The 15,548-nt window shown below is 31.1% G+C and overlaps 1 protein-coding gene across 1 annotated transcript; it reads left to right on the plus strand.

Annotated features, from left to right (window-relative positions):
• The first annotated feature begins 5,723 nt into the window (after positions 1–5,723).
• LOC105631783 (uncharacterized) lies at positions 5,724–13,125 on the plus strand. The gene is made up of 22 exons (XM_012213963.4): positions 5,724–6,124; positions 6,400–6,563; positions 7,037–7,116; positions 7,320–7,406; positions 7,531–7,581; positions 7,676–7,793; positions 7,867–7,923; positions 8,025–8,089; positions 8,226–8,309; positions 8,399–8,449; positions 8,534–8,596; positions 8,726–8,772; positions 8,910–8,979; positions 9,057–9,119; positions 10,484–10,573; positions 10,731–10,769; positions 10,882–11,109; positions 11,200–11,285; positions 11,550–11,598; positions 11,706–11,786; positions 11,913–12,006; positions 12,444–13,125. The coding sequence occupies exons 2-22, from the start codon at positions 6,446–6,448 to the stop codon at positions 12,632–12,634; spliced, it is 1,812 nt and encodes a 603-aa protein (XP_012069353.1). The 5' UTR covers positions 5,724–6,124; positions 6,400–6,445; the 3' UTR covers positions 12,635–13,125.
• The last annotated feature ends 2,423 nt before the right edge of the window (positions 13,126–15,548 follow it).

A 15,548-nucleotide genomic window follows, 5' to 3' on the forward strand; every position in this document is an offset into this window, starting at 1 on the left:
AGAAAGGGCCTCCGTTGACGCGATAGGGGCTAAGATTCTTCGACAACTTCTTTCTCCTCATCTCTGGCGAACCACGCCGTTGCTGGCAGTTGCAGCGTGGAGCGAGGGTACCGATCGCTTCCTCTCCTCAACGCAATCATTTCTCCTCCATCAATCACGGCAACGGGGCTCAGATGATGAAACCGACATGAACGAGATCGCCAAGCTCCTATCAAGTCCGATCCGCCCAATTAGAGGTTTCATCTCGCTCAACGGACATCGAAAATGGAACCAGTAGCGAAATTGGAGTTAGCTAGTGGTGTTCTTGTAAAAATTTTGGGAAGAAATGGTTTCCCGGCCACCCTGCACGGTGGCGGTGGCGGCGTCGGCAGTCCGGCGAGTCTCTGGTAACACTCCGGCGAGACTTCAAGAGGCAGAATGACCTCCTCTTCGCGCGAATCACGGAACTGGAATTCAATTTTCAATCGATACACTCTAAGACTCAAATCGCTATTTTTGTATAAATTTTGAACTAATTAATTAATGAATTTAATTGAGTATTTAAGTGAATTAAATTGAATATTGTTAATTATATTTCAATAACTTACTTATAAAGATAAGGAAGACATTGAAATAAGAATTCTAACTAATAATTATGAAAGTTAATTTTAGGAACTTTAATAAATATTGCTAGGAATAATAATAATTTACGGTATAAATCACTTATATCGTAAGATGTAAATATAAGAACCAGTTTAGTTATATTAATAATTAGAAGCTTTATAATTAGAATAATGAAATAAAGGAACGATACATATAAATAGTTCGATGAGATAAGATAAATAGCTATAGAGCCTCTAAATTAATAAATGAATGCAAAGTATATATGGAATGATGATTCTTATACAAAATTTTCCTTCTAGATGCTTATAAAAAATTCCATGATGGTAAGACAAAAGCTGGAAGAATGCAGCAGTAGAGACAGTCCTTTAAAAGGACAATAAAAAATAGTGAGTAGTGTTAGATAATTCGCATCATCCGCCTACATTCATACATTCACGGCTAAATGTTATCATGCATTATTTTGTTGACTTGCCATATTGTGCTGCACTATTCGTTGATATTAAAAAATTGTTTGATTACTTGTGTTGTGACATTGCTGTGCCTTGTTTGAGTGGAATTGGGATGAAGTGGGTCACCATGGGTTTGTGAGGACGATCGATAAAGCATGGATCCTGATTATGATGAAATTATGAAATTGGACCGTCCGCTGGGTAAATAGGAGATCGGCGCCCCCGTGTGCACTTGATACCATGGATTATATAGAAACCACAGGGTGGCCTCTGTCGTGTGCACCTGATAATCTGGATGTCATGGAAGCCCACAGGGTGGCCTCCTGTTGTGTGCACCTGCTGATCTAGATTTGACGGAGACCACCGGGTTGCCTCTTGTTGGTATGAAAAAGAAAAGAGAGAATAGAAAAACAATGATAGGACTGGTCATGTGAGGATTAGACTGGTCGGCCAGGTATGGGGGATTGGCTCCTCGGGTGCACACGTTTGAGAGGATGGACCATGTGAGAGTACGGCTCGTCGAGGGTTTCGGTGACGCCACTAACTAATTTCCACGTGATGTGATTATATGAATATGATAATAATTGTGATTGTTGTTGTATTGCCATTTGTGTGACAAATTGTATGATCATATAACTAGTCGGAGGACTAAAATGATTTATGATAGCATATGTGTGATTGTGTGGGGTGAGAGGGCTATCTAACCCTACTCATTGAGTTTGGCGCTCACCCCTGCCTACTATTTTTTTTCCAGGTAATAGAAAGAAAGAAAAGCTCTATGGAGTTAAAACATTAATTATAGAAGACTGTTAATTATTGAAATAACGATGTAAATGTAAATGTAGAATTCCACAATTGTATTCCAAATGGATTGTAAATGAATAAATATAGTACATATGTGAATTATATAAAGTGTACTTTTGATATGTTTATGGAATAAAGTTATTGGGCCTGAAGCCACAATTATATTTAGAATATGGATGAATTGATATAGGTTTACTACAGGCCTCAGAGGCCTTAAGCCCACTCAGATTCTAGTGCCGATCCAGCCCGTGGAAATGGTTCGTGACAAGAATTTAGGATTTAAATTAAATTTTAAAGCTAAATACATATTATATATTTTCTGTATTTATTGTATACATTATTTTGCTCTATTTAACTTAATAGATAATAAAATAAATTTATAATCTACAATCTATCTATCTATACTATATATAAAACTGAGAATGAGGGGGAATAATGAGGTTTTCTATATTTGTCCCTGTAAAATTTAAAATACTCTAAAACAACTTTAATCATAGCCAAGTAAAAAATTTTAATGTAAAAAAAAATATATAATATCTTTATAATTTGATTGGATGTTTTTTTAAATTTTTTAATAGATAAATACATATAAATAATTAAGCATTTGAAAATTTAAAATTTTACTATTATTATCTTATAATGTCTAATTATTTTCTATTCCATTATATTATAATTAATAATAAAATAATTTTAATAATTTATTATTATTATTTATTTACTATTATTGGAATTTATCTTCAACATTATTATTTTAAATGAATATGTGTAAATATGAGGCATTCAAAAATTTTTATTTTTTTTAAATTTATTTTAAATAAATATATATAGATTATTAAGATTTTGATTTAAAAAGGGTATGCTTAAATTTCTTTAATTACAAATTGTACTCTAATTTGGTTGGTCAAAAAATAAGATAAAAAATAATTTTAAAACATTTCAATTTGGTTAATTATATTCATATCTTATTTAATTCAAATCCTATTCTCTCTATTAAGGAATATAATTTTAACAATAAATTTTTAAATGATTTCGTAATTTTGATTGGCTAAAAAAATAAAAATAAAAATTATCATTATTTATAAATATGTAATTTGATTTATTAGATTAATTTCTTATTATATTTTTATTTACTAAAAGAGATTATAGTGAAATTTATTAACAAAACATGTAAATTAATTATAAAATGCAATATAAAAGCTATATGATAATTTTCATAAATCAATTTGGTACTGAAATAAAAAATAAAAGCAACTAATATATAATAAAAACTATAAAAATCAGTATGTTGAAGAGAATATAAATGATATATTTCATATTTAAATTGCTACTTTAAAGAGATAAATAAATATATCAATTCTTTTTTAATGAGATATTACAGTGCAAGATATATAATTAAAAAAAATTACTATATATATAAAAATCACTATATTTATTGCAATTTAAATGAGAATTTATACTTTAATTATATAAGTAAAAAGCTAACAACTATAAAAAATAAGGATATAACGAGTATAGTCAATGTGCATCGCACATCATAAAGAAAACTAGTAACATCAAATGTCAATATAAATATAAATTAACTAACAACAGTTAGAAAATCAAAATATGGAATTATATGAAACAACTAATCCTAATTTGCAATTAATTTGATAGTGAAGGGTTCATATTCAAATATCACGAGTAGTCAGTTTAACACAATTATGTCAAGTAACTAATTAACTGCCCAATAGCTTAAGCCTGAAACTGAAAGTCAAGGTAAGTGTGTAAAGAAGCTAAATAGATAAGGCAAAAAGAAAGAAACAGATAAGGTAGCCAATGAAGAAAAGAAAAACAGAATCCCATAAAAAAAATAATAATAAAACAAGCATTAAAGATGTATCCTAAGTGAGGATAATGTAAATAAATAGAAAAAAAAAGAAAGACAAACATAAAAATGACCAAAGGAGAGTGGTGGGGTTTAGGGTTTGAAGGCCTCGTTGACTACGGCATGCCTGTATTATATTGTATATTATTATTATTATCATCATGTGTGGATCTTCTTTTGGCATATATTGGGCTAACCAAACTTCCCTAAAATCCAAATTTAAATTGTTTGATTTAGTTGTTTACATAAACAATTCAATTTTGATTTTAATAGAAATAATTATTTCTTTTATTTAATTTGTTAAGCACAAAAATAAATTTAAATTTGTTCAAAATAAAAGTGAATTGAATTATGATAATAGTTTTTTAAGTAGTTTTTAAAATTTATTTGGCAAAATTAAATGTTTTTATCTATTAGCTGTTTGAGTAATTTTTTATAAAATATTAAAAGTTAAACGTTATACGAGTTAACTTTTTATAGAATACTGAATGCTATTTTTTAATATAACATTTGAATTAATTTTTACATATTAAGATAACTTTTATATAAAAAGATTAACAAGATAACTTTTATATAAAAAGATTAACAGCTTAGCTTTTAACGTTGATAAAAAAACTATTTATACAGTTAAATACTATTAAAATAATTAATATTTATTAAAATAACTAATTTTATAAAATTTAATTCTACTTTTATATTCTAAAAAAATTGAATTTATTTGATTCGATGGAATCGAGGGAATCCTCGACGAATAGACGAGGATAAGAATGATAATTGATTTGAGTGCCATGTGTTGCTTTCGAAGTTTTTTTATAAGCATATTGAGAAAATGAAATGTCATGTGTTGTGATTTGGTGATTCTATTTCCATTCTATGATTATAGCCGTGAATTGGTGTGAGCAATTGACGGCTGTGATCTTGTGCCAAACATTCCTTATAAAAAAGTCTCCGTTTGTATAATATAAAATGTGAACGAATCGACGGACAGAATATAATCTTTCCTTCCCCTCCAATTAATATTTCCAATCTTCAAAGTGGAAAATCTTTTATAGAAGTTACCAATAAAGGCAAAAACATCTCTTGGTCAGTCTCTCTTTTCTTTTATTTTTGGCTTTTCTTCGAATGCTCTCTCAACGTCCGTTAAAAAGTTAAAAAGAAACAGAACATAGAGAATCTCATTTGAAACCCTAAATGAATTAAGAAAAGGAAAAGAAATTGAAGCAAAATGATTTTTGCCAAATGGTTCTAATATTACACGTGAGAGGAGCGTCAAAATTTAAAAACTTAAATGAACGATAAATTTGTGTTAATAGCTTATCAGCTAAATATTAAAAAAAAAAAAATCAAAAATTGATTGCTGAATGATTAAAAAGTGATATAAATTTAAATTTTTATTTATAAATTTAAATAATTAATTTAGTAGTTAAGATCAAACAAAGAAATTTATTTTATTATTATTTTAAAAGAAAAAGCTGTGAATAAAATAAAATAAATAATTTCTTAATTTAGCTTTGTTTAAGAGTGATTAGAAAAATCATAGTTTATGGTTTAATTATAATAGTTTCACAGGAAGTAATTGATTTATTTTTAAGATGTATCTTAATTATGTTAATTTGATAAAAATAATTATAAAATTATTTTGTACAAATTAATACTCTTATCAATAATCTCGTTTATAATAATTGTCTAAAAACAAAAAATAATTATTAAAAAATAACTCAATAAATTTAGTTAATATTTTTTATTTACATAACACATTAAACTAAAATACAATTAATTTATATTAAAGAATAAAAATTAATAAATAGTGCATGAGAAATTATTAATATAATTTAATGGTCATTTTCTCGTTTCAGTAATTTAAGAAAAATTGAATAAGTAATTTATTTAAGAATTTTTTTTATCCACTTATATTATTATTGTTTTTGTATATCCAGCTTTATATAACTTAGAAACAATAAAAAGGGGTTTTTCTTTGTTTATTTTTTTAAAACATTTTATGTCAGTGAATATAAAAACAGCAAAGGAAAAGAAGCAAGGAGGCATCCTGAAACCCGCCGCCCCCGCCCCCCTGAAACTGAAAAAACACAAAAGAGCAGTGGGCAGCGGGAGGGAAGGATTGAACTAATTTTTCTCTGGTTTTTCTTTGATTTTAAGTTTGATTTGATTGTTGGTATAATCTCATTGATGGGTTTTTGTCAGATTCGTTTGTTCTTTCTGATTTGAGAGGAAAAAAAAAATTCTTTCTTCTCTTTTTTCTTAGACTAAGACTAATCACAAAGACTCTGAAGACAGACCGTTTATTCTCTCTTTTCTTTTTCCCTCGAAAAGAAGAGTTTACACAGAGAATAGAGAAGGGGGAGAAAGTGAGGCGCGCTTTGTAAAGACCGTCATTGATAACAAGGTTGTTTTCTCATTATTCACACCGCTTTTGGTATCCATATATCTCTATAATATCTATGTTTCTATCAGTCTATCCTCTTTTGATTGACCACCTCTTTTAGTATTTAATTCCATTTACCCTTTGGTTGTATCAGAAACTAAGACTTCCTCTCTCTTATATCTCTTGCATTGGTGCTTGCTTGCTGCATTTTTATACTTCTCTATCTTGGTTTATCTTTATTTTTGTTAATTAATTGTACCCATTTGTTCTCATTTCTCTTTTTTATTGAGTATCAGTACGAAAGACCATTTGGAGAGAAGAGGTTAAAGTAATTAAGAAAAAATGAAGTACGTATTAGTGACTGGTGGTGTGGTTAGTGGACTGGGCAAAGGTGTTACTGCTAGTAGTATTGGTGTTCTCCTTAAAGACTGTGGCCTGCGTGTAACTTCTATCAAGATTGGTATACTTCTTTCTCCAAGCCTAAGTAGTATAAAATTATTATATATGAAGGAAGTTACCGCATTCATTATTCCATGTTGCTCATTTTGTAAACTATAGTCCATTCTCTATTGATTTATAAGCTTGCAAGTATGCAAGCTTTTTTAACTTTTGGGTTGCTGATTTTGCTTTTGGAAAAGGGTAATATAATGTAAATTATGCATCTTTCTTTTTTCTGTCCAACATTGTCTGTGGTTATAATAGGAACTCGTTTGGATATTATTTTTTGACCATTTCATTTTTGCTTGTTTCTGTTTATGCCACAAATATGTTGCCACATTAGCTTAGGAACTCGTTTGGATATTATTTTTGACCATTTCTTTTTTGCTTGTTTCTGTTTATGCCACAAATATGGTGCCACATTAGCTTGTTGAAGTGACATCCATTGTTTTATATCATCTTATATTGCAGTCCTAATTTGTTCCATTTTTGCAGACCCTTATCTAAATACCGATGCGGGAACCATGTCTCCTTTTGAGCATGGGGAAGTCTTTGTATTAGATGATGGTGGTGAGGTAAATTAAATTAATGAATTGTTTTGCATTTGAATTACCCTCTTTAGTACTCTCTCTTTCACATAAGATCTATGTTTAATATTTGTGTGTGTGTGTGTGTGTGTGTGTGTGTGTGTGTGTTTTATTGTTAAAAGAGAATTTATATGAATTGTAAACAAAAGTAACTTCTTGCTATACCTCTCTTGATTTTGGTACTTCACAAGGTTGACTTGGACCTTGGCAATTATGAACGGTTTCTAGACATCAAGCTAACCCGTGACAATAATATCACAACTGGAAAGATATATCAGGTCATTGATTATTTCTTTTTGTTTATAGACTTGAAATTTGTGAATCAGATATTTGCTAAGTCATGTGAGCTTGCTGAACTCTCTAATAATTTGCTCTCCATAATTATTTGTCTTGTATTAACAGTCTGTGATTGACAAGGAGAGAAGAGGAGATTACCTTGGAAAAACAGTACAGGTCTGTTTTCCACATCCTGTCATTTTAATTTAAAATATGATACATCGCGACCTTAAATATTTTTGTTTGAGCCTTTTTTTTTTTGTCACAATAGGTAGTTCCACACATTACTGATGCCATCCAAGAATGGATAGAGCGTGTAGCCATGGTACCAGTGGATGGAAAGGAAGGTCCAGTTGATGTTTGTGTCATTGAATTAGGTGGAACAATAGGTACTTCACTACCATTGATGTGCGTTTGGATTAGTTGTCTGCAGTTTGCTTACAGTTAACCTTATATGAGCAGGCGACATTGAATCTATGCCTTTCATTGAAGCACTTGGACAATTTTCTTACCGTGTAGGTAAGTTGATGTTATATGTACACTTGCTACTATGGCTTTTATAAATTTATTTCGTGAAGCATTTTAGGTGGGCTCCTCTCTCATTTGCTTCTTGTTTTTAGGCCCTGGGAATTTCTGCTTGATCCATGTCAGCCTTGTGCCTGTTATCAATGCGGTTGGTGAACAGGTATAGTTAGACACTTTGTCCCTCCTAACATGCATTGTCTATTGTATGAGCTTTACATCATACCGTAATTTCAATTGATGTACTGATAATTTGTTGACCCTAATTATTGGTCATGTATGAATGCTGTGAATAACAGAAAACAAAGCCTACCCAGCACAGTGTTAGAGGACTAAGAGGACTTGGGCTGACACCAAATATTTTAGCATGTCGTAGTTCAAAGGTTTCTTCATTTTATTTCCTTGCTGTGGCTATGTTTCCTTTTGTCAAATGTCTGATTGCAATCTCATGTCTGTAAATTATCTTAAACAGGAGCTTGATGAGAATGTTAAGTTAAAGCTCTCTCAATTTTGCCATGTTCCGGTACTGGATGCTACATGCTGCTATTTTATTATGTGGTTTCCTTAACCGTGGTTACTTCTAATATAGATTTTGAAATATGTGCAGGCCGCAAATATTGTCACTCTATATGATGTTCCAAACATTTGGCATATTCCTTTGCTACTGAGAGTAAGTGGTTTTTCTTGACACTCCTGAATTTTCTTTTCTATTTTTTTTTCTTTCTTTTTCTGTACTAGTCATCAAACTAAAACTTGAAAGTGATGCTTTCTAATTTAGTTTTTCCCTCAACATGATTAGGATCAGAAGGCACATGAATCAATCTTGAAAGAGCTGAACCTTCTAGGGTTTGTCTTATGAATTCACACTTTGTTGCTGTCATAATCTCTTTTGTTTTTCATTTATATGGTCTTATTGCATCTGGATAATGGTACAGCATTGGCTTAGTTTTTCTACTATTTATTAACATCTTTATAATCTTCAGTGTTACCAGGCAGCCGGACTTGCAGGAGTGGACTGCTAGGACAAAAATTTGTGACATGCTGCATGATCCTGTGTGTAACATTCACCATCAGTTGTCAGTTGAGAGTTATTGTTTTCTACTAACTCTGCTGTTAACTATGCGTTGCAGGTTAGAATTGCTATGGTTGGAAAATATACAGGCCTTTCCGATTCCTACCTCTCTGTTTTAAAGGTAAATGCTTTTAGTGTTTCACCTTTTCTTCTTTAAATTCGATTTTCATTTTTGAAGATTTTTATGCTTTAGTATTATGTCACTAAGCTTATCTTCTACAATCAGTCACATCATCTTCTTGACTGATAAGGTGGTGAAACCAAATTGCACTTTCCTGGACTATTTTTGTCTACATTTCCTATCTATCCCTTATTGAATAATAGAAGTCAAACTTGTTCTTAAAGGAACACGATATGCGAAAAATTGTTAAACCTTGAAAATAATTTTTTTCCAAAAAAAATATTATTTATTTATATTTTTCTGTTAAAATCTTGGAACTTCTATCATGAATCTACTTCAGCGAGGTTTTTTCTCACTCGGATGTCTCATTGAATTTATAAATTATCTTACTTAATAACCACAAAACCCTCGACGTTAATTTATGAATTTGGTTTCTTTTTGACATCAACTTAGTATCATCTTAGTTTTAGCTGTATTTTGGTATAATTTGTAATATTTTACCATGCTGGCTGTAGTTGACAATTTTAAGGCCTCATTTATTTTGCAGAAAATAGTATTCCCTAGGAAGTAAATGCAACAATTATGTTTAGTTTGCAAAAATATGATCTATAATAAATTTATGTGAGATACTAAGGCAGGGGCTTTAATTTATTACACAATATACTTAACATAAAAATTGGTGAATGAACCATATATACATATAAATTGGTGCAAGTCCTAGTGAAGAAGTGTTAGAGCAAATCTTAAAAGTGGAGTTTCACAGTGAGTTTCTTTCTACTAAGTACCACTTCTTAGGAAATAACTTCCCACAGAATGGCCATATAATTAAATCAAGCAAGGACATAATTGACTCTCCTTTGGTTATGAATTTAAAATGCGGTTAGAAAGTGATAATAAAGATAGTATGTCATTTCAGGTACTTTTCTTAAGCTGGATGTTATCTATTTTCTCTAACTTGTGATTTGTCTTTGGAAATTGAATTTTGGATGCTCCTTTAAGGTAGCGTCAGCAATTGAAGTTATTACGCAGTTTGAATTCTGGATCATAAACTGTTGACAGAATGTTCAAAAATTTTTCTATAGACAAATAAAAGAGCAATTTTTCAATTCACAATCTTAATTATTGCAACGGTATTCTTTATTTTGAGCATCCCTTATGTGCATTATGAATCATGTTGAATTGGTTTATGTGCATTTAAAATTTCATGCGACTAATCATGTCGTGATGGTATCTATTAAAATTCTAATCCCATCTGTGATGTATAAGTTGATGCATGAGTGATGTGCTCCGTTTAGATTTTGTTCAGTTGCACAACGAAGATGTTATAAGATGTAAGATACTAATGTAGTGGAAGGTTGTGATAGGCTCTTTTGCATGCTTCTGTTGCTTGCCGCCGGAAGCTTATTGTAGAATGGGTTGCAGCAGGTGATCTAGAAGACATTACTGCTAAAGAGGTCAGTATTAGTTATCTATTTCTGCTGCATGATTCCCTTCATTCTGCACTCCATTCTGAGCATGTGCACATGAAATGAAGGAGGTGGGGGTATGTGATGCATATGACCATTTAGTAAATGAATAATTTGTAGCTTGACTGTCTTTCACTTATTTCAGGCTCCTGAAGTTTATAAAGCTGCATGGGATCTTTTAAAGGTGAATCTGAATGGCACACTTGCCTTTGAGTTGTGTTCTACTGGTTTTATTTTCTCTCATTTTGCAGTTGATTCTCTTACCAGTCCTGTGGACCTTTTCTTTTCCAATGCAGGGAGCTGATGGTGTTCTAGTTCCAGGAGGGTTTGGTGATAGAGGAGTGCAAGGAAAGACTCTTGCTGCAAAGTATGCTCGTGAGAACAATGTTCCATTTCTTGGCATTTGCTTGGGGATGCAAATTGCTGTCATTGAATTTGCCAGATCTGTTCTTGGTTTGCATGATGCAAATAGTACTGAATTTGATCCTGAAACTTCAAATCCTTGTGTCATATTTATGCCTGAGGTTCGCTGATAAGAAAATTTGTTAATATTACCATTTTTCTTCTTATTTCATCTGCTGAATCTATTATTTATAACCTGGTCTATTCAATAGGGTTCAAAAACTCACATGGGAGGAACTATGCGCCTCGGATCAAGGAGGACTTATTTCAAGATTCCTGATTGTAAATCTGCTAAGTTGTAAGACTTGTGACTTAATTCTCATATACATTAATACATGTCCATCCGACATTTTTGGTTTTGGGGATGTTACATAAGTTTCATTCTGGGTATAAGTGTATTGTGTGGAGGAATTTGTAATTACATCCTTACTTATATACAGTTATATGATGGTATTTAGAGAGTAAACCACAAAAAATGGAAAAAAAATGTGGCTTCTGAAACATCATGGTGAATCATCCTGTTATCAGAACCGTACTTTATTGTCTGAAATTGGTTTTTTAGGTATGATAATGCTAGCTTTGTTGATGAGCGGCATCGACATAGATACGAGGTAACATATCTGTCCATTGACAATGCATTTGCAGGAGCAGTGTAAGAAGTGCAACAATTATTGCTCTTCATATATGACCTTTCTTAGAAGAATTATTGGTTGTGTAGGTCAATCCTGATATGATATCACAATTTGAAAATGCCGGTTTATCATTTGTTGGCAGAGATGAAACTGGTAGGCGCATGGAGGTAAGTTTTTATGAAAGTGACGGTGTGTTTGTATTCGATAAATCTAATGAGCTAACAATTGCAAGAATGTTCACCTTTATATGACATTTGGGTCTGGTGATCATTTTATCATCCTGTCAACTGCAGATTATTGAATTGCATGGTCATCCTTACTTCATAGGTGTTCAGTTCCACCCTGAATTCAAATCTAGACCAGGGAAACCTTCTGCTCTTTTCCTAGGTATAATTTCTTCCTATCTTATGAATTTAACTGGTGAAATTTAATAGCATTATATGAAGTGCACTATCAACTTCATTAATTATTTGTAAAATAGTAAGATCTTATATTGGTGAATTCTTAATGAGAATGATATCTGTCTGTATTTGACTCATTTATAGTGCTCTCCCGTTAATTTTAGATGTCTGCATGAAATCTATCAAGATTTCATTTTCTTTTTTGGAAAAAAGTATATTTAATATTTTTCTAATTTGTTCCGCACTTTCCCCCAAGTTCTATAGGTATCTCAGTATTTTGAGCTAGATATCATCATTACAATGACTTGTCATTTAGGCCAGATAGTCCGAGCATGAGAAACCTGTTTTATACAGCACAAATCATATAAACATTCTGTCATGTTGCACTTGGATGTCATTGTAATTGCTTTTGTCATCTTGCAGGACTTATAGCAGCAGCATGTGGGCAGTTGGATGCGGTCCTACAAAATAACGGCCATGCAAATAAGGTGTTACCAAATGGAATAAGCAACGGGAAATCAACAGTGAAAGCCTACCAAAATGGAAATGGCATTAAGTCTTGCAATGGCTACTTAAACGGTGTGTATAGCAATGGTAATGGTGTGCATTTTTAAGGAAGCACAATGGATTGGGCAATGCACCTCTGGTTATGGTATCAGTTCTTTCGAAGCACTTTTGGTTGTCTTCGGTTCAGTTTGTACAGCAGCTGAGAATGGGTGGACATTTTTTTGTTTCTTAAGTGACTTATCTTAGGATGAAGCTAGACTATGAAAGGTAAAAGCTTGTAGTCTCCACTTACCGGTGAAATGTGGGCTTTAAGGTACTGCATCACCCTCTTTGATGCACTAAGTGTCCTTTTTGTGGAATTTTGGCATATGGTACTAATGTTTCTTAGGGCCATTACAGAAATCAATGTTGGTTGAACTTTAATTACTATGGCATCAAGTGTGCATCTCTTCAACATTTCTCTTTAGTTTCTATACCTGTCTTGTTTTCTTTTTTGAGAAAAGTACCTTTCTAATTTTGGAAGGGGCAAGTAATGTGTAAACTTGTGTTGTTCGAGATCATTCTAAAATTGGCCTGTTATTTGGGTTTGTCTAGTCCACTTCGGAATTGGTATTAGAATGGTAATTATTGTCTAAATTAATAATCTTTATTCATTTATTTTTTTTTTAAGGGTGATGATATTCTCACAGTTGATTCTATGGTTATTAATTTAAATGGAATTTAAATTAACATGAGTATCCTCTTAAAGAAGTTCAACAGATTTTCAAGTTCGAAAAGAAAAAAGGTCGTATTCAATATTTGGAAAATTTGGAAAATATAGAGCTGATGCATACACTTTCTTTGCTTCTTAACGCAGATTCAAGAAAAATGTTTTCTTTCGAAAATATTTTCCTAATAACTATTTTTTTTTTTTTGTTGTTTAGTTGTAATATTGAGAATTAATTAAAAATATAACAAAAAAGACCACAAAACAGTAATAATTATAAAAATTTCGTATAAATTTTATCATTAAATATGAAAACAATGCAAAAAAAAAGGGTAAATTATAAAAGTCGTCGGGAACGGTGGCCAACAATGGCCGGTGGTAATGAACTGTGGCTGGTAGTAGTGGCGACTAATGATTAATAAATTAAAAATATGGATTTATAAGGTTAAAATAAGTTTATCAATGTCCGCAAAATATTTTATTCTTTTGAAAATTGTAAGTCATTTCATTTGATTAGGAAAAATTTTTTCATTGATTTATTTTTCTAAATGTCCCAAACAATAGAAAATTGTGAAAAAATATTTTCCTGCAAATTACTTTATGAAATAAATGATAAATGGAGCCTTAGACAACATAATTTTCTCTTACTTGAAGTCTGAAGAAGTATGGGATGTTGTGATTGGAATAGAACTCCAAGAGAAGAGACATGAAAAATGCCTCAATTAATGATGATACTGATTTCATTTTTTTTAATGAAAATTTAGGTAAAACATATTTGGATTCTTAAATTATATCTTCGTTAATGCTTTCATCACTTTATTTTTGAGAAATTACTATGACGTTCCTAACTTTTATTTCAAACTCACTATCATGTCCTAAAAATTGAGCTCTTCCAGTAGCCAAACACTTTTTAGATGCAAGGATTCGACAGTGAGTTTGAAGCAAAAATCAGAGATGCCATAGTAATTTCTGAAAATTAAAGGGATGAAAGTGTTAATTATGATATAATGTAGAGATCCATTCATATTTTAACCTTCAAAATTTAAGAGAAGAAAATTTGTAGTTATAGAAAAATTTTTGCCTACATTTAGCAAGTTAGGATGAGGTAACACGCGGAAGACGATGCATTTCACCTTTAATGGGTTCCTATTTGATTTTATTCAAAAAGTTGATTTTATTTTTTTTATTAAAAATCCATTATCTTCATAGAGACAATGTTTTATGAAAAACACAAGTTTATTTTAAAGTTGATTGGAGGTTTTTTTATTATTTCTTTTAAAAAAATGATCTCTTATTTGGTAAGAGTTTTTAAATGGGTCGCCACCCTCTTTTAGGGAAAAAGATGAATTGATTCCCTTTTTGGTGAAAACCGATCCATTAAACTAGCTCAGGAAGTAAGGATGACATTGGAGAGGTGTTAGGCACTCGGATCGCCAAGTTTTTGGACCGGCCTTCATTGTTTGTTTGATTATTCACCTTCGAGTACTAGAATTGACTTCAATTAAGATACTAAAATATTTTAATGCACTTTTGATTAAAACATGACATTCATAAGCATTATTAATCAATCAATTAATAATCACAACATGAAACCAAAAATATCTATAAAAACAAGGGAGGAGAAAAGAGTACGGTCCATGGGATCCTAGTTACAATCTACCCAAATGACCTTCAATTATAACCCAATAGCCCTCAATTCTTATATCAAAGCAATATATAGAGTTTATTATGAACTCTTTGCAAATCAAGCAATAATGGTATGTATGGTATATAAAAAAAACCACATCATATCACCAATAAAAATAATATAGCCAACGTACACAACCACAACAACAATTAAAACATTAACAAATATATAATCAATAATAAGAACAATGAAACGTAAAGATTAAGGCATAATAAAAGTAATGAGAGTATAATTAAAGCATATATGCAATGAAAATAAAGCATAAAAACATTAAAGGTAAATAACTTGCACGAATGAAAAATAAAGAACTGCAAATGTAAAAATGGCAGAATATTTAGATTAAATTAAGAGATAGCATGAATCAAAATTTAAGCCTCTGATGTTGTTCCTTTGAGAGTTGAACAAATGTGACCATCTCTATCAAAATTCATGTTTCTTATTGATTTATGTGATTCTTTTGGTTCTAGAACATCATTTAGGCCTTAAGGCTTGATACCAGACCCAAAAGAACCAACATAATTGAATTAAAGAGTGAAGAACATAAAATACAGGTTTTGGATAGGAACCACATGCGCCACACTGAGGACGTTGGATTTTTCCCAAAAGATTGGAAAGAATTGAATTGAAC

Source organism: Jatropha curcas, chromosome 10 (genome assembly GCF_041381405.1).
Source record: "Jatropha curcas cultivar XTBG-Jc1 chromosome 10, XTBG_Jcur_1.0, whole genome shotgun sequence".
NCBI classification, from domain to species: domain Eukaryota; kingdom Viridiplantae; phylum Streptophyta; class Magnoliopsida; order Malpighiales; family Euphorbiaceae; genus Jatropha; species Jatropha curcas.